Source organism: Aquarana catesbeiana, linkage group LG12 (assembly GCF_042186555.1).
Source record: "Aquarana catesbeiana isolate 2022-GZ linkage group LG12, ASM4218655v1, whole genome shotgun sequence".
NCBI classification, from domain to species: Eukaryota; Metazoa; Chordata; class Amphibia; order Anura; family Ranidae; genus Aquarana; species Aquarana catesbeiana.
In genome coordinates, this window is record NC_133335.1 from 219979158 (window position 1) to 220004237 (window position 25080).

At 41.0% G+C, this 25080-nt stretch overlaps 1 protein-coding gene across 1 annotated transcript in view; it reads left to right on the forward strand.

Annotated features, from left to right (window-relative positions):
- The window catches only part of FASN (fatty acid synthase), a 145845-nt gene that overhangs the window by 82678 nt on the left and 38087 nt on the right, over positions 1-25080 (forward strand). The window contains exons 23-31 of the mRNA XM_073606706.1: positions 953-1342; positions 6227-6391; positions 8662-8780; positions 10100-10236; positions 13714-13917; positions 21611-21761; positions 22992-23170; positions 24627-24746; positions 24832-24954. Coding sequence (XP_073462807.1) covers positions 953-1342; positions 6227-6391; positions 8662-8780; positions 10100-10236; positions 13714-13917; positions 21611-21761; positions 22992-23170; positions 24627-24746; positions 24832-24954 — 1588 coding nt within the window. The remainder of the gene's footprint in view (positions 1-952; positions 1343-6226; positions 6392-8661; positions 8781-10099; positions 10237-13713; positions 13918-21610; positions 21762-22991; positions 23171-24626; positions 24747-24831; positions 24955-25080) is intronic.

Here is a 25080-nt window from a genome sequence, read left to right on the forward strand (position 1 = left end):
GTAACTCAAAACTGGTAACCTGTAGAAATTTTTAAACGTCGCCTATGGAGATTTTTAATGGTAAAAGTTTGTCGCCATTCCACGAGCGGGCGCAATTTTGAAGCGTGACATGTTGGGTATCAATTCACTCGGCGTAACATTATCTTTCACAATATAAAAAAAATTGGGCTAACTTTACTGTTGTCTTATTTTTTTAATTCAAAAAAGTGTATTTTTTCCAAAAAAAGTGCGCTTGTAAGACCGCTGCGCAAATACAGTGTGACAGAAAGTATTGCAACGATCGTCAATTTATTCTCTAGGGTGTTGAAAAAAAATATATAATGTTTGGGGATTCTAAGTAATTTTCCAGAAAAAAAAAAAAATGATTTTAACTTGTAAACACCGAGTCTGAAAAATAGGCCATTTCCAAGTAAAATCAGCTAAAATCATAGTCTATGCCAGTACAGCATAGCTCCCAACTGTCCCTGATTTTGAGGGACTGTCCCTGATTTGAAGCAATGTCCCTCTGTCCCTCCTTCCTCCTCATTTGTCCCTCATTTTGGTCTGATCTATATAGTTATATATAAAATGCACTTTTTATCTTTCAAAAAGTGTTTCCCAGTGCTAAACCTTTCATCCAATTTCTAAATTGCATTTGTAAATTTTAAAAAGCCAATATAAAGGAATAATAGTGGTAAAAAAAAGCACTTGTGGGTTTAACTAATCATTTTTTTTGGTATAATTCTCCTTTAAAGGGGGCGTGGCAGGGTGTGTGTTCTATGACTACATACTTTTGCTAATAGGTGTCCCTTGTTCCCATCTCGAAAAGTTGGTAGGTATGGTACAGGGCTATAAAGAGAAACAAAGGTGTGAGCCTTCCAACAGGATTTCATATTGCATTAGGGCTTTGCAGACTTTCAATGAATCTCTCCTGTATGTATCTAACCACCGGACCCCTTACTATTTTCCGCAGGCCCTCGCAGAAAACGGCCATTTATCATCTCACGTGCTAAGTCTTCTGAACACCCAACCAATGCTGCAGGTGGATTATACAGCCACCGACCGGACACTAGAAGTCCTCTCGGAGCTGAGCGGTGACCTCGAAGTGGCAGGAGTGGCTGTGGAGCAGTGGGACCCGTTGGTCTCACCACCTAACAATTTAACAGGAGCCGACTTGCTGGTGTGTAATAGCTCAGGACATCTTCTGAAAGACCCGAGACAGGTTCTCCCCAATATGGCTGCCGCAGTAAAAGAAGGAGCTTTTGTTTTGCTGCACACGCTTCTGAAAGGGGACATCCTTGGAGAAAGCATAGCCTTTCTGAGGACGCAAAATCTTCAGCAGAAAGATGGGCTTCTCTCTCAGGTAAGATGCAATAAATTTAGCAATTGGCGATGCAATAAATTTAGCAATTGGCATGCTGTTAGATCTGGTTGACCAAAGTACCTGTAGGAGTTGCTGTTATTATTGCCGTGGCCTCCAACCAGGTCTTTCCTCTTACTAGAGACATTCAATGAAGGCTTTAACAGGCATCAAAGGCCGTCCTTTCTTTTAGACACCCATCCTAACTTACGCTATATGGCCAAACATGTGTTGACACTTCTCCAAGTTATTAAGTTAAGGTGTAGGGTACTGGTAAGGCTACAACACACAAAAACATTTTTAAATGATTGTGCACGTCCAATCTTCTAACATTTTGGAGTAGGCCCTTTCCTGTTCCAGCATAACTGCCCAGTTCACAAAGCCAGCTCCATAAAGACTTGGATTGATGAGTTTGGTGTGGAGGAACTCGAGTGGCCTGCACAGAGCCCTGACCTCAACCCTAATGAATGTCTTTGGGATGAATTGAAACACCTAATGCAAGTCAATTCTTCTCGCCAGCATTAGTATCACGCATCACAAATGCTCTCCTGCATTCCCACAGTGTCCCAATTCTTGTGGAAATTCTGTCAAGAATTGGGGGAGGCTGTTATAGCCACAAAGGGTGGAAGGGGGCAACTCCATATCAATGGCCATGGTTTTTTTTAATGGGACGTCCAACAAATTTACAGTATATATAGGTGTGATGGAAACCTTTTGCCATATTGTGTATTTTCAGTATGGTGTATATAAACCACTTCATGACCGCGCTATAGCTGAGAGACAGCTACAACGCTGGTCTCTCGTTCTGGGAGGGCGTCCATGGACACCCTCCCAGAACCACGCCCCCTGGTGCACATCCAACAATGCTCTGTGATCGCGGTAAAGAACCAATCACAGCTGCCCTTTACTATGTGATCAGCTGTGTCCAATCACACCTGATCACATGTGAACAAACTTGCTGGTTATCGGCATTCCTTTCCTCACACGCTGTCACAGCATGAGGAGAAAGGAGGCTGGTAACCAGCAATTCTGACAGCACACATTTACACCGTTATTCAGTGCCCTGATTATCAGTATAGCCCCATCAGTGCCCATTAGTGCCACCTATCAGTGCCCATCAATGCCTCATATCAGAGCAGCCTCATCAGTGCCCATCAGTGTACCCTATTGGTGCTTATCAGTGCAGCCTATCCGTACCCATCAGTGCTGCCTATTAGTGCCTTCTCATCAGTGCTGCCTTTCATTGCCCATTAGTGCCACCTATCAATGCCCATCAGTGCTGCATATCATAGCAGCCTCATCAGTGCCCATCAGTGTAGTCTATCGGTGCTTATCAGTGCAGCCTAGCTGTGCCTATTAGGGCCTTCTCATCAGTGCCGTCTATCAGTGCCACCTATCATTGCCCATCAGTGCTGTCTATCAGTGCCACCTATCAGTGCTGCCCATTGGTGCCTCCTCATCAGTGCCGCCTATCATTGCCCATCAGTGCCGCCTATCAGTGCCCATCAGTGCTGCATATCAGAGCAGCCTCATCAGTGCCCATCAGTGTAGCCTATCGGTGCTTATCAGTGCAGCTTATCCATGCCCATCAGTGCTGCCTATTAGTGCCTCTGAATCAGTGCTGCCTATCATTGCCCATCAGTGCTGCCTATCATTGCCCAATAGTGCCACCTATCAGTGCCCATCAGTGCTGCATATCAGAGCAGCCTCATCAGTGCCCATCAGTGTAGCCTATCAGTGTTTCTCAGTGCAGCCTATCCGTGCCTATTAGGGCCATCTCATCAGTTCCGTCTGTCAGTGCCGCCTATCATTGCCCATTAGTGCTGTCTATCAGTGCCACCTATCAGTGCTGCCCATTGGTGCCTCCTAATTAGTGTCCATTAGTGTTGTCTATCAGTGCCACCTATCAGTGCCCGTCAGTGCTGCATAATAGAGCAGCCTCATCAGTGCCCACCAGTGCAGCCAATCAGTGCCCATCAGTGAAGGAGAAAAATTACTTATTTGCTAAATTTTATAACCAAAACTAAGAAAAACTTTTTTACTTAAATTTTCAGTCTTTTTAAATTTGTTTAGTAAAAATTTAAAACCCAGTGGTGATTAAATACCACCAGAAGAAAGCTCTATCTGTCTCAAAACAAATGATAACAATTTCACATGGATACAGTGTTGCATGACCTGAAAATTTGCCTGGGCAGGAAGGGGGTAAAAGTGCCCGGTATTGAAGTGGTTAAACAATATGTCATAATACTATAAGAGTACTGCAGCAAAAGCTCAGATATAGACTGCAAAGTGGCATTGGGAATTATTTTCAAATATCGGAAGCTATTTGCTTAACTAAATATGGGTTTGTCCTCATGCTGATGGACAGCTAGTTTTCCATTGGTTCAGTCCTCTTTAGTTGTGACATGTTATGGAAGGGGAGTGGCTGCACAAATGCAAATGTTTGCACATGTACGTGAAAGTTAAAGCCAAACTCCAGTCCTAATACAAGGAAAAACAATTGCTCATGCAGTGGGCCCCCCTCACACAGCCCTTGAAAGCTCTAGGGGTAGAGTAATAAGGTGTAATACACCATTCCTCCCTCCAGCAGGTTCCCTCCATCTCTGTGACTGGTCCCCCAAAGCCTCCTCTCTAAGGCGATCTAGGCCGGAGCTGCATGCCTACCTTCTCACATATCTCCGATGCGGCTTCCGTGCGAATTTGCACAGGAGCCCTGTGCGTCTTTTGGTCCGTTTCAGGTCCGGATTCAGACCACAATTCTTGCTGAAATCGGACCTGAAACGGTGAACCAGGATGCACAGGACCCCTTTTGGGAGCCACATCGGCATTAGGTGTGAACCCAGCCTTAAAAAAGGTTCTGCCCATCTGCTGTAGCCATTATGAAGGACTTCCACTTTAATGGTTGGGTTTGTAATCTAATGTTATAATGTGGAGAATCCAACAGGATGATTGAGAACATCTACAAGAACCCAAAGCGGGTAAGAAGCTAGCCAAGAACTATTTCAGGGAGATTCCATTAGATAAAAGATGACAGGGCGTAATTATTCCCACCGGACTGCGGACTCCCGATAAAACCTACAATAATCCAGTCTAGGTGACTATTACAAGCCCAAATCTTTATAATGATCCAGTCTTGGTGATGACTACAGACCCATATAATTATAACTATCCAGTCTTGTTACTATATAGGCCCATATAATTCTATAAGAAACTAGTATTGAAAATGAGCAAAAACACCCTCATCTTATACATTCTAAAGAGCACAGTTTAAATTGTTTTTATTTTTTGGAGATTTTCTGTATCAGATGTTTCAAAGTATATGGGTCTGAAGTATTTACAATAATTGGACTACAGTGCCTTGAAAAAGTATTCATACCCCTTGAAATTTCCCACATTTTGTCATGTTACAACTGAAAAAACGTAAATGTATTTTATTGGGATTTTATGTGATAGACCAACACAAAGTGGCACATAATTGTGAAGTGGAAGGAAAATGATAAATGGTTTCACATTTTTTTACAAATAAATATGTGAAAAGTGTGGGGTGCATTTGTATTCAGCCCCCCTGAGTCAATACTTTGTAGAACCTCCTTTCTCTGCAATTACAGCTGCAAGTCTTTTTGGGGATGTCTCTACCAGCTTTGCACATCTAGAGAGGGACATTTTTGCCCATTCTTCTTTGCAAAATAGCTCAAGCTCTGTCAGATTGGATGGAGAGCGTCTGTGAACAGCAATTTTCAAGTCTTGTCACAGATTCTCAATTGGATTTAGGTCTGGACTATGACTGGGCCATTCTAACACATGAATATGCTTTGATCTAAACCGTTCCATTGTAGCTCTGGCTTTATGTTTAGGGTCGTTGTCCTGCTGGAAGGTGAACCTCCGCCCCAGTCTCAAGTCTTTTGCAGACTCTAACAGGTTTTCTCCTAAGATTGTCCTGTATTTGACTCCATCCATCTTTCCATCAACTCTGACCAGCTTCCCTGTCCCTGCTGAAGAAAAGCATTGCTACAATATGATGCTGCCACCACCATGTTTCACGGTGGGGATGGTGTGTTCAGGGTGATATGCCGTGTTCGATTTTCCTCACACATAGCGTTTTGCTTTTAGGCCAGAATGTTCAATTATCTGGCCAGAGCACCTTCTTCCACATGTTTGTTGTGTCCCCCACATGGCTTCTCACAAACTGTAAACAGGATTTCTTATGGATTTCTTTCAAAAATGGCTTTCTTCTTGCCACTCTTCCGTAAAGGTCAGATTTGTGGAGAACACGACTAATAGTTGTCCTGTGGACAGATTCTCCCACCTGAGCTGTGGATCTCTGCAGCTCCTCCAGAGCTCCCATGGACCTCTTGGCTGCTTCTCTGATGAATGCTCTCCTTGTCCGGCCTGTCAGTTTAGGTGGACGGCCATGTCTTGGTAGGTTTGCAGTTGTACCATACTCTTTCCGTTTTCGGATGATGGATGGAACAGAGCTCCGTGAGATGTTCAAAGCTTGGGATATTTTTTTAAAACCTAACCCTGCTTTAAACGTCTCCACAACTTTATCCCTGACCTGTCTGGTGTGTTCCTTGGCCTTCATGATTCTGTTTGTTCACTATAGTTCTCTAAAAACTTTTGTGGGCTTCACAGAACAGCCGTATTTATACTGAGATTAAATTACACACAGGTTGACAAGGCACTGTATATTTTTTGGAGTATTGTTTGTATACCAGGCAGCTCTGGATCCTAAACTGAACTGCATAACCATTTTTGAAAAGGAATGTATGTTCCCCACTTACAGCTGAAATATCACTTTAGAGTAGGTTGACATTGTACCTGCTGGTGTGCAGGTTAAAAAATTAAACTTGAGATACACAAAGCCTAATAGTTTTCTATCCCTGGCAGGCAGAGTGGGAGGAATTGTTCGAAGCTGCCTCTTTGGATTTGGTTGCCATGAAGAAATCTTTCTACAGCTCCGTCATTTTCCTATGCCGTCGACGTGGACCACAGAAGACGCCTATAACTCTGTCGGTGGAAGACATGGATTGTTCATGGGTGGAATCGCTCAAGGTAGGCTGTTTCAGGAAGATCATAAATTCTGCCTATCCTGACACTTGGTTATTGGGATGTTCTAACTTGTTGTTCCTCCCAAAGCAGCATTTCTGATGCTGTCAATAAACTAAATCTTGATATTTCTAACCTAGAACTGGATCAGGGAAGGGGTGGATGGGGATGGTCCATTGTATAGCTGCACCAGGTACATTTTTCCGTGCCATTTTGGCTTCTGCGGGATGGTCATGTGATGACATGTCACCAGCTGAATACACTAAGCCAGTGATGGCGAACCTTGGCACCCCAGATGTTTTGGAACTACATTTCCCATGATGCTCAACAACACTGCAGAGTGCACGAGCATCATGGGAAATGTAGATTCAAAACATCTGGGGTGCCAAGGTTCACCATCACTGCCCTAAGATTAATGGAAAAGATTACACAGAAAGCATCCATAATAAGTCAGCATCTTTATCCTCCTGCAAGGTTATCTTATAGCTACACAGCACCAACTCTGAGTGTTCAGTAACCGTAATATAGAGAACAGGCAACATTTCTTAATTAGCTATTTGCAGTATTAGGGCTATGTTCATAGATGTGTGCAAAGGATGTGCCTGGGCACACCCTACTCACCCCCTGTGGTGCAGATTCCCACTGCTGCCTGGGCCCTGCCCCCCCCCCCCCCGCAGAGCTACTGGCTTTCCTCCTCTCCTCTCCTGCCAACTGCTGCTGCAGGCACAAAGAGGGATGTTTATGGATAGAGAACAGGTGAAGATGCATTTAAATATGTAATTTACAGGCCCCTTCCTTTTCTGAGTGAACACAGTGAGTGATTGGTGACAATTACTCACTGTGTTCATTCATAATGGAAGCATAGTTAACTGTTTACTATGCTTCAATTTGCGAATGAACTGGAAGACGTTCAGCACAGAGCACTTCCCATTCATTCACTGTCCAGTGCAGCTGAGGCTACATGTGTGTTTGAGCTTTTGGGTGCACATCCTAATGCAAAAGGCTATGCACACCCATTGCTATGTTTAGCACTTGTGATTGGGGAGTGGTAAAAACATAAAGTTGAGCTGGAAGGCAGCAAATTCAGGTGTACACATGCTGTGGCAAAAATGATTCCCCCCCCCCCATTGGCTGAACGCAAATCATTAAGCTAAAAGGGGCCGTGCTGCAATGGACCCAATCCACTGTGGAACACACTCTTTAGAGGGTGAAGCTTGTGCAAATGATCCCTTGATGAGGTCCTCAAGGTCCTCCCCCTTGACTACTGCCCATAATTTGAAAAAGGTAGAATATTTCCAGGTGCACCTTTTCACTAAATTTACTTCCAGCGCTCAGCTCAGTCTCAGGACCTGTAGGGAACACTTTAGGTCCTACCCAACCTTGTAAAAGAAGAGGTATAATACTTGCCTGTCCTGTTACTGTCTGCTGGCTGAACAATTCATAACATCTTATACACCTCTAGGAGATGCCTGATCTTCCGCAGTGTGCTGTGGTTCCATTTGCTGGCTGATACTGTATATCAATACAGGACACAGTCTGGTGGAACCACATTGTGCAGTAGTGTATCGGGCATCCGAAGTTGTCACATTGCAATACTGCAGAAGAATCAACCTAGTGAAACATCATTATTATCTAATCTTGTAATCATTCCCATGATTCACTAATCAGAGGCGGCTCTTTAATTAGGCAAATCAGGCGGTCGCCTTAGGCCTCGCTCTCACAGGGGCCTTGCGGCTGCCTAATTTTCGTGACCCGCACACGGAGCCTCACTTTTTTGGGAGGGTCCCTCACCCTGAGCGGTGCTCTTCTGGTTCCTCTCCACTCCAGTAAATTACCTGCATCGCCAGGGCCTTGCCAGTGTATCCAGGCTAAATACCGCTGGAGCAAAGCCAAGTGGCTCCAGTGACTTTGGGCTAATGTGGGAACACCCGCCCCCAGCTTGTGTGGGCTGTTTGGTGTCCAACGCGCTGCGATCTGAACTCAGGGAGATATGCTGGCTGCCAGAGTGGACTGAAGCCGCAGCCGCCTCCTTATCAATACAGGACACAGTCTGGTGGAACCACATTGTGCAATAGTGTATCGGGCATCAGAAGCTGTCACATTGCAATACCGCAGAAGAATCAACCTAGTGAAACGTCATTATTATCTAATCTTGTAATCAGTCCCATGATTCACTATTGTATTGAATGTAAATTATATAACTGGTGATACCACCACCCACCCAAAAACAGCCAAGCCTACTTTGTCATAGTTAATGTTTTGTTTGTGCCACACAGGAATTAATGGCAGATTCTACAGATCACCATATCTGGCTTACTGCCCTGAAGCAACCAAATTCCGGTATTGTTGGGATGGTAAACTGTCTGCGCCAGGAACCTGGGGGACACCGACTCAGGTATTTATTTTATTTATCTAATGCCATTCTATTCCATAATGCTTTATGACAGAACATGCAATAAGCACACATGCATACATACATTGTAGCACAGCTCGGCTGGGTGTTGGGGTGACTTATCACTTGATGCAGAAGGTTAACAACTAGTTTCTGAGTGTTCACATGCATAGCCACCATAAATAGCAAACCAAAACACCTGCTCAGTGTTCTTTAAGCTCAGTGGCCTAAAGGATGTATTTTAAACTCCTAGACCCACTGCCCAGATGCAGCCAGCTAGAAGAAGATGCACCCACAGGGTGTCAACCATGTCTGCTTGAGCCCCGGTTCACACAGGGGTGGCACAACTTGCAGGTCGACTCACCGAGGCGACCTGCACGCGACTGCCACAGCGACTTGCAAAACGACTTCTGTATAGAAGTCTATGCAAGTCGCTCCAAGTCGCCCCCAAAGTAGTACAGGAAGCTTTTTCTAAGTCGGAGCGACTTGCGTCGCTCCTATTAGAACGGTTCCATTGTACAGAACGGGAGGAGACTTGTCAGGCGGCTAGGTCGCCTGACAAGTCGCCCCTGTGTGAACCGGTACTTAGTCAGTTCTGTTTTTAATTTGATGTTGAGCTAATGACTGTAAACACAAGGCTTTTTTTTCCAGCAGAGCAGCTAAGAATAGACAGTTAACAAGTGAAAAGGGTGCCACCTGCCGGAATGTAAATATTTTTTAAAAAATCATGCACTATTTTAAAAATGAAAAGGCACCTGAAAATTATTATTATTATCATCATATGTATTTTTTGATCCTGAACATAATAAATAAAAAATAAATCCATACAAAAACGCTGCACATTCCCTTTAGGTAAACTTTGTAATGTATTTGCTTTTTAATCATATAAGGTGTAGATTTATTGAGTTTATAAATTTATAACATGGAATGACACTTTTAAAGAGTCTGATGAAGGCTTTACACCCCGAAACAATTGTTTGAAAATTGTTTTCTCTGTCATCGGATAGTGTAACTTCAATCAATGTTATAAGGTGGCATTGCTGTATGCATAACCCTCATAATAATTTTCACATGACATCAAATTTACTGTGTGATCTGTTACCTCAATTTACTGTGTTATGCATTATGTAAACCGGAGCTCATGTTTTTAAACTTGTGTCTTGTATATGTCCAGAGCCTTTTTTCAAATAAAATGAATCATTTTTGAATAAAAACTTTATTTGAGTTTATAAAATTAAGCAGCTCTTGAATATCTTCATAGGTAATTATTTGTGCACCGATCTTCCTTTCAACACAATTATCTTGTGATTTTTCACCCCCAGGTGCATCTTCAATTCTGAAGTGGAAGCGTATGAAGTTCCTGACAAGGAGCTCCAGCAGCTGCAAGGCAAAGATTTGGTGATGAATGTTTACTATGGCGGGAAGTGGGGGTCATTCCGCCATGTTCCCTTTCAGAAAGGTTAGTACTTGATTTGAGAAAGGTTAGTGAGTAGCATGCATCTGTAAATATGCTTTGAGTTCTTAGTGTGTGTGTGTGTATATATATATATATATATATATATATATATATATATACAGTATCTCGCAAAAGTGATACACCCCTCACATTTTTGTAAATATTTTATTCTATCTTTTCATGTGACAACACTGAAGAAATGACACTTTGCTACAATGTAAAGTAGTGAGTGTACAGCTTGTATAACAGTGTAAATTTGCTGTCCCCTCAAAATAACTCAACACACAACCATTAATGTCTAAACTGCTGGCAACAAAAGAGAGTACACCCCTAAGTGAAAATGTCCAAATTGGACCCAAATTGTCAATATTTTGTGTGGCCACCATTATTTTACAGCACTGCCTTAACCCTCTTGGGCATGGAGTTCACCAGAGCTTCACAGGTTGCCACTGAAGTCCTCTTCCACTCCTCCATGACGACATCACGGAGCTGGTGGATGTTAGAGACCTTGTGCTCCTCCACCTTTCGTTTGAGGATGTCCCACAGATGCTCAATAGGGTTTAGGTCTGGAGACATGCTTGGCCAGTCCATCACCTTTACCCTCAACTTCTTTAGCAAGGCAGTGGTTGTCTTGGAGGTGTGTTTGGGGTCGTTATCATGTTGGAATACTGCCCTGCGGTCCAGTCTCCAAAGGGAGGGGATCATGCTCTGCTTCAGTATGTCACAGTACATGTTGGCATTCATGGTTCCCTCAATGAACTGTAGCTCCCCAGTGCCAGCAGCACTCATGCAGCCCTAGACCATGACATCCCACCACCATGCTTTACTGTACGCAAGGCACACTTGTCTTTGTACTCCTTACCTAGTTGCCGCCACACACGCTTGACACCATCTGAACCAAATAAGTTTTTCTTGGTCTCATCAGACCACAGGACATGGTTCCAGTAATCCATGTCCTTAGTCTGCTTGTCTTCAGCAAAATGTTTGCAGGCTTTCTTGTGCATCATCTTTAGAAGAGGCTTCCTTCTGGAACAAGAGCCATTCAGACCAATTTGATGCAGTGTGCGGCGTATGGTCTGAGCACTGACAGGCTACCCCCCACCCCTTCAACATCTGCAGCAATGCTGGCAGCACTCATGTGTCCATTTTCCAAAGACAACCTCTGGATATAACGCTGAGCACTTGCACTCAACTTCTTTGGTCGACCATGGCGAGGCCTGTTCTGAGTGGAATCTCTACTGTTAAACCGCTGTATGGTCTTGGCCACCACGCTGCAGCTTAGTTTCAGGGCCCTGGGATCTTCTTATAGCCTAGGCCATCTTTATGTAGAGCAACAATTCTTTTTTTCAGATCCTCAGAGACTTCTTTGCCATGAGGTGCCATATTGAACTTCCAGTGACCAGTATGAGAGAATGAGAGCGATAACACCAAATTTAACACACCTGCTCCCCGTTCACACCTGAGACCTTGTAACACTAACGAGTCACATGACACCGGGGAGGGAAAATGGCTAATTGGGCCCAATTTGGACTTTTTCACTTAGGAGTGTACTCGTCAGCGGTTTAGACATTAATGGCTGTGTGTTGAGTTATTTTGAGGGGACAGCAAATTTACACTGTTATACAAGCTGTACACTCACTACTTTACATTGTAGAAAAGTGTCATTTCTTCAGTGTTGTCACATGAAAAGATATTATAAAATATTTACAAAAATGTGAGGGGTGTACTCACTTTTGTGAGATACTGTGTATATGTGTATATATATATATATATATATATATATATATATATTTATTTTTATTAATTTTTTTCAATAAGTTTTTTTATTGGTTTTTAAAAACTTGACAGAAGTTGGTACACAACACAGAGATAATGCATACAGTGTACTTTAGTAATAGGTAAACAGGCATTTATTGCTAAAACATGCACAAACCTGGATGTGCAAAACAGTGCTTGCTAGTAACACATAAGGTGAAGATAAGCAATGTGACCTACATAGGTACTAGTGCAAACAAAATTTATGTGAATAAAAATTTTAAATGATGTGAAACAAAAACGTTGTATAGTTGAACAGTCCTTAAAACATATGTGAACATATGACCAAAATTAGTCCAAATGTGACAAAGTCCCAAAAAAATCTTTCAAGTACTCCAATGGAAAAAAAATCTTCCTACGTGGATCATATGGTGACAATTAAGTGTGGATGTACACTCACCAGATGTTGTAGATCCCCCTGCCTTATGACAAGAGGGATCATAAAGGGCTTGCGGGGTCTCCCAGACCTTCTCGGGTCTTTTAGGCAAATCCTCCAGTGTCCCCCTTCGCCAGGTAAAGCATAACTTCAAGACGGGATGTCACCAGCTGTAAAGGAAGGATAAACAGAGGATGGACTCCTCATAGTGTAAAACCATATAGGTAGTTTTATTAAAAGCCTCAATGGGCTGCAGCATAAAAAAGGTAAAAACAGTCTATGACCCTCCAAATGCGAACAACCGCAAACACAATGAGGGGTTGTGGAAAGCCGTGTAACCCACACCAGATTTAGCGTGCGTTCCAAAAAGACATGACGTAGCACAACGTGCGCTCCAGCTTTACGCGTTTTTTCATCAATCGTGATGTCATCAGAAGCTTCTGATGTCTCAATTGATGACCAAACGTGTAAGACTGGAACGCACATTGCGCTACGTCACGTTTTTGTGGAACTAGATTTCTGTGAATGAATAGAATACAAGCACCGATGGCCTTTGTGGCTGACAGCTTGTAGTTCTCAATGAACTATGAGGGTGCTGGTGAGCGCTCTCACAGTTCATTGATTCTTCCTGGACTGAAATAACTATTGGAAATGCAAACGTTCCCTAGTCTGACCTTCAATGGCAAAATTGGAAATGTGTCCTCTAAGGCCCAATTCAAATCTATGCATGTTGCTTTTGAGCGTTTCTTTAGTGCTTTTTGTGTTTTTGAAGACGCAATTTGCGTTTCGCGTTTTTTATGCTTTTTGGACAAATTTGTTGTTGGGCAGATTAAAAAATGCAAAACGCGAATCGCGGCAAAAACGCACTACATGCTTTTCTGCAGCTTCTCTATTGAAGTCTATTGAACCAAAAAACGCAAAAAAAAAAAACAAACAGTTTTGCATTAAAAAAAGTCCCTGACCCTTTCCAAAAGCACACAGGCACAAAAATGCATTGATGTGAACGTGTTCCATGTTAAAAAAAATGTCCTGCGTTTCTGTAAGAAGCATTAAAAAAAAAAAAAAACGCATTGGTGTGAATGGAGCCTAATATATGTCAGCACCATTTGAACCCATACCATCGATACGAGAGTTATAAGTGGGTAGCAGCTCACAGGATAAATCACGTGTGTGTGTGTATGTGCAAAAAGCAAATTGTTCAGAGTCTGAGTGTCCACCTACTGGACTTTCTCTGCCAATAAGCGTTGTCTGACTCTCATATTTATGGATATTTAATCTTGTTTGTGCAGATCAAGCTCAGGATAACACTCAGTTTGCTTTTGTGAATGTCCTGACCCGAGGTGACCTCTCCACTCTGCGCTGGATCGCCTCTCCCCTGCGTCACTTTCAGCCCACTAACCCCAATGTGCAACTGTGCAAAGTCTACTACGCCTCGCTCAACTTCCGGGACATCATGCTGGCAACCGGGAAACTACCCCCTGACGCCATCCCAGGTAAGATCTTCTATTGCTATAGCAGGAAACATAATGGTCAACCAATGTATAAGATTGCACAGTGCTTGGTAATAGACATGTGCACTGACAAAAAATGTGTTAGTTTTCTTTTTTTGCTTTTTTCGGAAATCCAGAAATTCGGAAATAAATTCGGATTTTAAAATTTCCGAATTTTGAATTTCCGAATTCAAAAAAAAAAATTGAAAATCTATCGGGGGGTGTGGTCAGCCGCAGAAAGGTATGGCCGCACTGTAAGGGAGCTCCGCTATCACGGACTACCCTGAGCTATCTACAAAGCGACTTGAGAGCCCTGAGTACCACCAACCTGCACCGGAGACTAGCGGGAACGGAGGGATGATGTCGGCCAAACGCAAATCCAGAGAGGGGCCCTGCAAATTGAGTGCTTTCTGCAGCCCGGCTGGGACTCAGAGAGACCAAGATGGCGCTAACCCCGCCCTTCACTGTAATACAGAAAGACAGGCTGCTGGCTCAGAGCAGGATGAGGAGAAGCACTATGCCTCACAAAGCCAGATCATTAATGAATGCCAGGGTGACATTCTGAGCCCAGTGAAACAAAGGAGAAGGATTTCTTCTAATGAAGGTAAATCTACCACAGCTAATCCTGACTACACCTACACTCCAGAAAGCAACCCATATGATGATAAATTAAATGCTATACCAACAGCAGGGCAACCCATACTTGACACAACAATCAAAGATATGATAATGTCTCTCAGGGGTGCTCTGCAGCACAATATGATAAACTATATGCATAAATCTAAAGTGGAGATTGATGCATTGGGAGAAAGAGTGGACTATATGGAGAATAAAATGTGCGACTTTACTTCGGCGCACAACGATTTAGTGGACTCCCATTTTGAACTAGAGGAAGAAGTGAGACAGCTCAGAATTAAGGTCGGAGATATCGAGGACAGAAGTAGAAGAAATAATGTAAAATTTTGAGGAATACCGGAAAATGTGAAGCCGTCAGATCTGAAATGCTTCATTAAAAACATGATCTCAGAGCTAATTCCTTCAATTCCACAACAAGAGCTTGAAATTGATAGAGCCCACAGACTACCTAAACCGCATCATATTGCAGAGAAACTCCCGAGAGATGTCATAGCCAGAATTCATTTTTTTGGAGTAAAGGACCAACTTATGCAATACGCACGCCGCCACTCAACACACCCTGACCCTTATGCAGGTATAATCCTTTACTCGGATCTAAAGCGACAATCTTAGCTCGCAAAAACCTAAACTCAGTTACAAAAATCTTGCGTAACCATGGCATGATTTACAAATGGGGATTCCCCACAAAATTACTTGTGGATCACAAAGGAACCTTTTACTCAGTCAACAGCATGAAACAAGGCTTGAAAATCCTTCGCTTAAATCTGGAGAATAACAAAATGGATACTAATGCACCTGGATCATTATCCCAAGACTGGAATAAAAAAGCCTAAAAGAGCACGGTCTACAAAAGATAAGGTTCAATCCTCTTATACAATTTGGACCCCTGCAAGCACCTTCCATGTTTAATCCTCAGGATTTAAATGAAGCTCAGGGAAGCCGGATCTCGGGAAATTCCGTGTTGTTCCCGATAACCCCCTGACTAGGAGTACATGTTACTGTACACTGGAGTTGCATCACAACGCCTCTTTCTTTTTTTCATGTATTTTTTTTTGTTCATGTTGAATGACCTTCCCTGTTTTTTTTTTTTTGCCTATATATTCTATTTAGAACACCACCTCCATCTACTGAAGGAAAAGTATAACTACACCGTCATGTTGCTTTTTCCATATTTCAGCAATCAACTCATATACAAGTATGATATTACACTTCAGCATCCATCCTTATATCAACAATGACTCTTAAACTTATGTCAATGAATGTGAAGGGCCTAAATAGCCCATTTAAACAGAGAGCTCTATGGTCGGACGCTATTAAATTTGGAAGCGACGTCATTTGTATCCAAGAATCTCACTTTGCAAAGGATAACTCACCCAAATTTAAACACCATAAATTTCCACAAATTTTTGTTTCCAGCAATATCTAAAAAAAAAAAAGGAGTGATTACGGCTATAAAAGACACTGTTTCCTTTCAACAAATAGGTATCAAAACAGATGCCCAAGGAAGATTCATAATTCCGGTAGCTTCAATAGACAATACGATATACACAATTGTCAACATCTATGCCCCCAACAAAAACCCTCACCAATTTATCCAGAAAGTGATCAAGAAAGCAAAAAAAATACAGAAGGGACACATCATTGTTTGTGGAGATTTTAATGCACCAATGGATCCAGACATGGACACATCCAAGAAAGGAAAGACTGCCAGAAGAGGACTGGCCAACATCTTCTCAGCCGAAGATATGTATGATCCCTGGAGATGCTTACACACTACAGAAAAAGACTTCACTTTTTTTTCTAACGTTCACAAGTCATATTCCAGAATAGACTATTTCATCACAGACAAAAATCTCCTCCCAAATATAACGAATGCTAACATTCACAACTTAACATGGTCAGACCACGCACCAATTACACTCGAAATACAATTCAAACCAAATCTGTCCCAATAATTACTTATGGAGGAATAACACATTTATTCTTTCTCAGGAGAAACATCAGTCTGTGATGAAAAAAAGCCTTGAGGAATTTTTTGTATTGAATGATAATAATTCTGTCAACGACTATACATTATGGTGCTCTCACAAAGCCTATGCTAGAGGCCTTCTAAAACAAATAGCCGCCAGAGAAAAAAAAAGTAAAAATAATAAAATAAATACATTACTAAAGATATATCCAATCTGGAAGAGTTGCATAAAAAAAACCCCAAGACAAAAATCTAGAACGCCAACTTAGTAACCTAAGAGCTGAACTCAGATCTGTCCTAATTGCTGATCATGATAAATATTTTTAAAAAATTAAATTTAAAATATTACTCTCAAGGAAACAGAGCGGGTAAACTGCTGGCTTCTCCACTGCGCCAACGTCAACAAAAAAATACAATTCTTAAGTTAATCCACCACAACTCAAGCAAGGTAATACTCAATCCCCAAGAAATTGTAGATACATTTTCACAGTATTATGAGGCGTTCTACAACTTAAAAGATGATAAAAATACCCTCCAACCTGACACCATCAAAATTAAAGCATTTCTAGACAATGTCACTCTACCCTCCATTGACCCTATGTCTTTAGATCAGCTTAATAAACCAATTTCCAGTGAAGAAATTATAAAGGTCATAAATGAACTGCCAAAAAATAAAGCACCAGGAGCTGATGGCCTATCAGGAGAATATTACTTGGCCTTCAAAGACAACTTAATTCCATACCTGTCCAAAATGTTTAACCAAGCGGCAAATTCAAAAACCTTTTCAAAAGAACTTCTAGAGGCCATAATAATAACATTACCAAAATCAGGAAAAGAACCTACATCCCCCTTAAATTATAGACCCATATCTTTAATAAATTCTGATCTTAAAATATATGCAAAAATATTGGCCAATAGACTAGTTAACATAACCCCCTCATTAATTAAACCTGACCAAGTAGGCTTCGTCAAAGGTAGGCAAGCACCCGATAGCACCAGAAGGATGTTAAACATTATCAACCTAATAAGTAATATCTCCACTAATATTCTCCCTAGCGATCGAACCTTTAGCGGAATACATACGCTCTTCCCCAGATATCAAAGGTATTACCATTGGCCAAGATGAACATAAATTAGGCTTATTTGCTGATGACATTATACTGACATTAAATAAGCCTGAGATAGCTTTACCATCAGTAATTACAGCACTAGAAAAATTCAAGGAGGTGTCATACTACAAAATCAATCAAAACAAATGTTATATCCTACCTATGAATATACCTGCTACAACAATTAACAACTTAAGTACAAAACATGGATTCAATTGGGACCTCGATAACATATTTAGGGATACAACTTCTACAACGCCTTTCCACCAACAAAAATATATTACGTAAATTTCCCTCCCCTCTTAGAACAAATTAACCAAGACCTAATAAATATACAGAAAACCCATTTATCCTGGGTCGGTAAAATAGCTGCATTCAAGATGCAAACTGAAAGGTTATGCTAAGCATCTATCTTGTTCTGTCAGCCATCTTAATATTCACAAGTTTCCATTTTACAATATGTACAGTTTGAGTATCTCTTTAGCTTTCCAGAAGTCTTTATCAGCATGAATTCTTGTAAATGAACTGTTTCACACGCTTCTTATCTAAATTCCTTATTCCCTTGTATTCAGCAGCCTGAGAACAAAGAACAAAGGCTACTTGTTTTAACCAGCTGTAACTGCATATGAAATTAATATCTACCGCGCACGTTTCTTCTGAATATTCTGTGTGATTTGTAATTTGCTATAAAAGATGCCAAGACGCGCACCAATACAGACAATTCCCAAAACATAATTATTGAATGCGTGTCGTTCTTGGGACTTGGTTCCAGATATATCTGAAATTGCATAATACATCGATCCGAGGAGTGAGAGGTTAAGGGACTACCCTAGACACAGGATTAACCCTTACACAAACCTTACCAAAAATTCTATACTATATTAGATGCCTCTCTGTCCCAATGCCCGCCAAATTTTTCACGCAATTGAATACTAAGCTTAAACAATTTATATGGAATAAAAAGAAACCCAGAGTCGCATTTTCAATTCTAACCACCATTAAAACTTATGGAGGAATTAATCTACCAGACGGTAGCAATTACTATTATGCATTCATTTTAGACCAGATGAAATATTGGTTCTCCCCGGAGAAAGATAAGCTATGGCTAAACATAGAACAAGAATCTACTAAAAATTTTGACTTAGCCCTAGCAATAGCCAATGCCATACTTCCTAAAGTAATCACTCCCAATCTACTAAGTATTAAAGCAACAATATTTGCTTGGAAACATATACTTTCTAAAACTAGACATATAGAAAAAAAATCCAACATATGTCTTCCTACAGAAGTTATTAACTACTGTAGAATTTGTTTATCAGTAGACGAATGGATCAAACAGGGATACCGATTACATGAAAATCTACCCTTGAATTATAAGGATGTTATTATGAGTAAGCTTGGAAAGTGTAAACGTTTAAAGGATTTCAATCCTAATAACTTGATAGAATTTCCATCGATAGTATGGGAATATTTATCTCACCAAAAGGACCATATTAGGAAAGGCATATCCTTCTTCTATGATATGCTGTCCTCCCAACCAGATAATAAAAATGCTCATATGTTGAAATGGGAGAGAGATTTAGAGCAAAACTTTTCCTGAGACCAGTGGAAAAAATCATTCCAAATAATTAACAAATCATCATTGTGTATCGAACACTGGGACAATGCTCAAGAAATAACTAACATGTAGTATTTAACCCCTTATAAATTATCCAAAATCTATCCATCCACATCCGACATCTGTTGGAGGTGTAATGAGCATACTGGAAATCTTATACACACTCTCTGGAGTTGTAAAACCCCGAAAAGCTTTTCAAACTCAATTTCATCCTTCATTGCAGATATTACAGGAAACCTCTCCACGCTTACTCCTTCTTCAGCCTTATTAGGTATAGACCTTGAGAAATATCCCACTACACATAGAATTATTGTGGTCCACATTTTAATAGCCTCAAGACTCACAGTAGCTAACCTCTGGAAATCTACGGAAGCACCCAATCTATCTACTGTCATAACCAGAATATCCAAGCACAATTTGAATTATTGCTTGCTTACGAAAACCACTCCATCACCACCTTTAGTAGAAAGTTGAAAATTTGGTTATCCCACCCTAGAGCCTACAATTACTTAAAAGAATGTAAAATTTTAATTTATCCTACAGTCTGAAATACTTTGATCAATCAATTAAGCAATATTCCGATGTAGAACACTATTTCTGATATCCTTTATTTTCTGGTTATCCTTTATTTTAATTTCCCCCTTCCAAATATTATTTCCCTACCTAAAGTTTGTATAGGCTGAATCATAGTTTAACGTGGTGACCTCCCAGACCTACAGTTTGAACCCATTAGGGGTAGGCTGGACTAGGCCATCAAGGCTTGAACAAATTCTATACTATATGTCTTCACAGTTTTATTGTATTACAAATGTTGTGTAATATATGCAGCAACTTTAATTATGTTCTTAATTTATAAAATAAAAATGTATTGATAAAAAAAAAAAAAATTCAAAAATCTGAAAAAAAGAAAGAGAAAATCAGTAAAATGCGAAATAATAACTTACTAATAATAACTAACTATTAAATTATAGGTATTGGAATTTCCTTTCAAAATTGGCTATTTGTGAACGTAACGAATACAAATTTATCTGAAGTTAAGAATTATCTGAAATCACGAATGCCGCATCTAAACAAATGGAATGGAACAAATTAATAATAAATAATAATAATAAAAATGGTTTTATTATTAATATTGTTATTCATTATTATTAGATCATTGCGTTCCATTCGTTATTTCAGATAATTCGTAACTTCGGTTAAATTCGTACGCGTTACGTTCACTAACAGCCAAATTTGAAAGGATATTCCAATACCTATAATTTAATATTTATTATTAGTTATTATTTCAGATTTTCAAATTTTCTGTTTTTGCATTCTTTTGAATTTTCAGATTTTCATTTTTATTTTTGGATTTTCAAATTTCCAAATTTTTGAATTTTCAAATTTATGAAATTTCGAATTTCCTAATTTAGAATTTTTGAATTTCCGAAATGTTCCAATTTCCGAAATTTTGCAATTTCCGAATTTTCCAAATTATTGAAAATTCTGAAATTCTGAAATTTGGAAATTTGGAAATTCGAAATTCTGAAATTTCTGAATTAACGAATTTGTCAAAATTTGTTAAACGAATTGCACATGTCTAGTTGGTAAGAGGACTTTGCAAGCAATAGATGCAACAATTGAATTTGATACTGCTGATACTCATTTGAGTTAAAGGACACGTGCACGTTCAGTTATCATTTATTTAGAAAATGGGTTCCTGTTTTATTCACCACAACAGATTCTGCAATTTCAAATTTATAAAAAAAAAAAAGAGTTGGCCAATGGAGAATTTCCAATCAGATGCTTGCTTGGATGATTAGTTGCTATTGGCCACAGAGTTTAGATAAAGAGCTATCCAGAGAAATGTCTCATCCTTCAGTCTAAAAAGCAATTTAAAATTTAGACTTAACCATTTTTTTTTTAGAGTTGGGAAGGGGTAAAACCCGTTGGATTATTTTTTAGCTGTTGGTATCCTGTTGAGGAGGATCCACTTGTCCTGGGGGTGCAACAGGAAATAAGAGGAAATTGCTCCGAAAGTGAAGAGAATTCCCAGAGAGTAGCCACCAGAACATGTGTTCTAATTAGAGGGGTTCTCCCCACCTCCTCCACTGGTGACAACTATAACATTTGGGATTTTCCATCAATTTCTGTCATGCTGATAATGGTCACCAGGAAAAACAAAAACATTTGTATCTTCCCAAGTTTCCCAAAACCAGGGAAAATATAATTTGTGTTCCATGTAGATGGCATTGAATAACCCCCTCCTTTTTTACTGCTGTATATGATTTGGAATATTTTTATCTTAGCTAGTATGTTGCAATATGTTCTTTGGTGCATTGTTAAACATTCATTTTTCGTCTTGTTTTCTTTTTTCGTTACAAGGTGACTTGGCGCTGCAGCAGTGCATGCTTGGAATGGAGTTTTCTGGCCGTGACCCTGCTGGCAAAAGAGTCATGGGGCTTCTTCCAGCTAAAGGTCTTGCTACCGCTGTGGATGCTGATCAGCGCTTCTTGTGGAATGTTCCTGAGAACTGGTAAATAAAACTAATGTATAATGTAGATCAGTGATGGACAACCTTGGCACCCCAGATGTTTTGGAACTACATTTCCCATGATGCTCAGCTATACTGCAGAGTGCATGAGCATCATGGGAAATGTAGTTCCAAAACATCTGGGGTGCCAAGGTTCGCCATCACTGATGTAGATAGTAGTAGGGCAAGGTAACAGGTTCACTTGATTGCACTCCTGAACCCTCCCTCCCCTTCTTCCCCTGCTACTAATTCCTACCTTCTGCAACCCAGTTGTCCTCAGAGCCAAGTGAAGTGCCCAGTACCAACACCAAGCCTAGGTAATGTCACATGGGCTGCCCTTTACTTTGCCCCAAATTATCAAAAGGTTTATTTTTAAAGGATCAATCTGCACAAAACTGATAACTTTATTTTGTATAGATGCTGGTGGATTAAAATGCAAAGATTTGCACTATATGGCCAAAGCTTTGTGGACACCAGACCGTCAAACTAATACGAGCTTGTTGAACATCCCATTCCAAAACCATGGACATCGATAAGGCCTAGGGTCTCCTTTGGGGCTATAACAGCCTCATTTCTTCTGGGAAGGCTTTCCACAATATTTTGGAGTATATCTGTGGGAGTTTGAGCCCATTCAACCAAAAACTATCTGTGAGGTCAAGTATCAATGTTGGATGAGAAGACCAGGCTTGAAATCCATTGTTTAATACATCTCAAAGGTGTTCAGTTGGGTTGAGGTCAGGGCTCTGTGAAGGCCACTAGAGTTTCTCCACACCAAGCCTATCAAACCATGTCTTTTAGGAGCCGGCTTTGTACACAGGTGTACAGTCCTAGGGCTACCCTCAAACAGTCACCACAGGGTTGGCTAAGATATCTAGAATGTCTTTGTATGCTGTGGTATTAACATCTGAACTTAATAATTTGGAGACTTGTCTACATCCACTTGGTCATATAAGCTATTATACAAGCTGCTTCGTTTCTTTTCTGCTATTGTAATTGGTTAATGCGGAACAGTTTTTTTTTGTTTTTCCTTGTCTGTGGTTGCACTTTTTTAAGATTTGCCATCTCTGAGGCCTGTGCGTGTATACATATTACGTGTGTGTGTATACATATTAGCATACATAAGAGTACTCAGAATACATATTTTACATACAGTATATACATACTAGAGTACATAAGAGTACTCAGAATCCAGCACTGAAAACACTAATACAAGGCATCTCTCTTCTCTTGCAGGTCATTGGCTGATGCCGCCACGGTGCCAGTGGTCTATGCTACAGCTTACTATGCACTGGTTGTACGAGGACGTTTACGGAAAGGCGAAAGTGTTCTCATCCACTCTGGATCAGGGGGGGTCGGTCAGGCAGCTATTGCTATATGTCTTAGCATGGGGTGCCAAGTGTTCACAACAGTGGGTAAGTTCTCTTGAATTATATATTTTTCTAATTTAGTTTTTGCATGCCTGGATATACTGTGTGCACCTAGTACCATTCTATGAAAATATATCTCTGTAGAGAAATATGTAGGTGTTGGCCATCTGCAATCACATTTCCACTGTTTTCTATCAGGATTTAAAGCCAAAACTCTTATATTTAATTTTGGGTTGACCGGAATTTTTTTTTCTCTTCAGCATGGGCACACAATCGCATACATGCAGTATTGTTAAAATAGTAATACAAAATAGTACACAGAGTCCAGCTCTAGTTTCTAAAATCACTACAGCAGCGCTATTGTCATAATAGATTATAGCCATAGGTTCAGTTGATAGATGGTGAATAAAGTCTCAGAAGATACAGGAGTGATGATCCTATGATAACAAAACAATAGTGCACCTCACACCAAAGTCCGTGTGCCACACTCCCCTTTGGGGTTCACACTCACCAGAGAGATGGACACATCAGGCATTGATATGTATGGGCAATCATCAGCCTCAGTATCATGGAAGGGGTCACATTTTGTCCTGCGATATCCATCGGTACTCGGATAGAAGAGAGTCTCAAATAGCGTGATATTGTTTCAACTCGCGTTTATTAAAGCCTTTATTAGTCTAATGCCGCGTACACACGAGCTGACTTTTCGACCAGACTGGTCCGACAGACAATCCGACCATGTGTGGGCTTCATCGGACCTGCAGCGGACTTTTTCGGTCGAAAATCTGACGGACTTTAGATTTGGAACATGTTTCAAATCTTTCCGACGGACTCGAGTCCAGTCGAAAAGTCCGCTCGTCTGTATGCTAGTCCGACAGACGAAAACCGACGCTAGGGCAGATATTGGCTACCGGCTATCAACTTCCTTATTTTAGTCCCATCGTACGCCATCACATATGAATCCATCGGACTTTGGTGTGATCGTGTGTAGGCAAGTCCGCTTGTTTGGAAGTCCGCCGAAAGTCCGTCGGATAGACCGTCGGACCAGTCCAGTCGAAAAGTCCACTCGTGTGTACGCGGAATTAGACTCACACAATAGGAAGGCAGCGTCCAGCGCTTGTCTGTTCGTGGAACGCAAAACCGCTGTTCGTGGAACGCAAAGGTAGTTTCTGGTCGCCGTAAAGTCACGTTCTGACGCATTTCGTCATCACGACTTCCTCTGAGGAAGAGGAATACATACCAATCTTATTAAATGTGTTTTTTTGAAGCTGGCTCTGAGCACAGAGGCACGGTCATACTGGAACAGAAGAAGTCCCCAAACTTTTAGCAAAAGGTTAGAAGTGCATAATTATGTAAAATGTCTGTTGTAGGATTTCTGAGGGGTGCCCACATACTTTCATTCCCCATAGTTAGGTGTAATGGTCAGATGGCCACCTATGGATTTACTCAATTACACAAAACCAACTGTTAAAATTGTCTTAATTCTCTGTCCCTTATTCAGGATCTGCAGAGAAGCAGGAATATCTTCAAAGCAAATTCCCACAGCTCAACGCCAAGTGCTTTGCAAATTCCAGAAACACCTCTTTTGAACAGCACGTGCTCAGTGTCACAGGAGGAAGAGGTGAGCGCACAGCATGAAGATGCTAACTTTGCTGCAATTAATCTTTCAAGACAGAACTGATCCCACCTTGTTGTTTCCTCCCCAGGAGTGGACCTGATCTTAAACTCTCTGGCAGAGGAAAAGTTACAGGCCAGCCTGCGGTGCCTGGCGCGTCATGGGCGCTTCCTGGAAATTGGCAAATATGATTTGTCCAACAACACGCCACTGGGTGAGTATAAGCAAAGTTTCCTATATCAAAGAAAAAGGGCGCCGCCATCATAGACCAAGCCTTGGTTAACGGGGCGAAACATGTCGGGGGCATGTGGCTGGACCAACCCTGGCTGAGACCAGATAC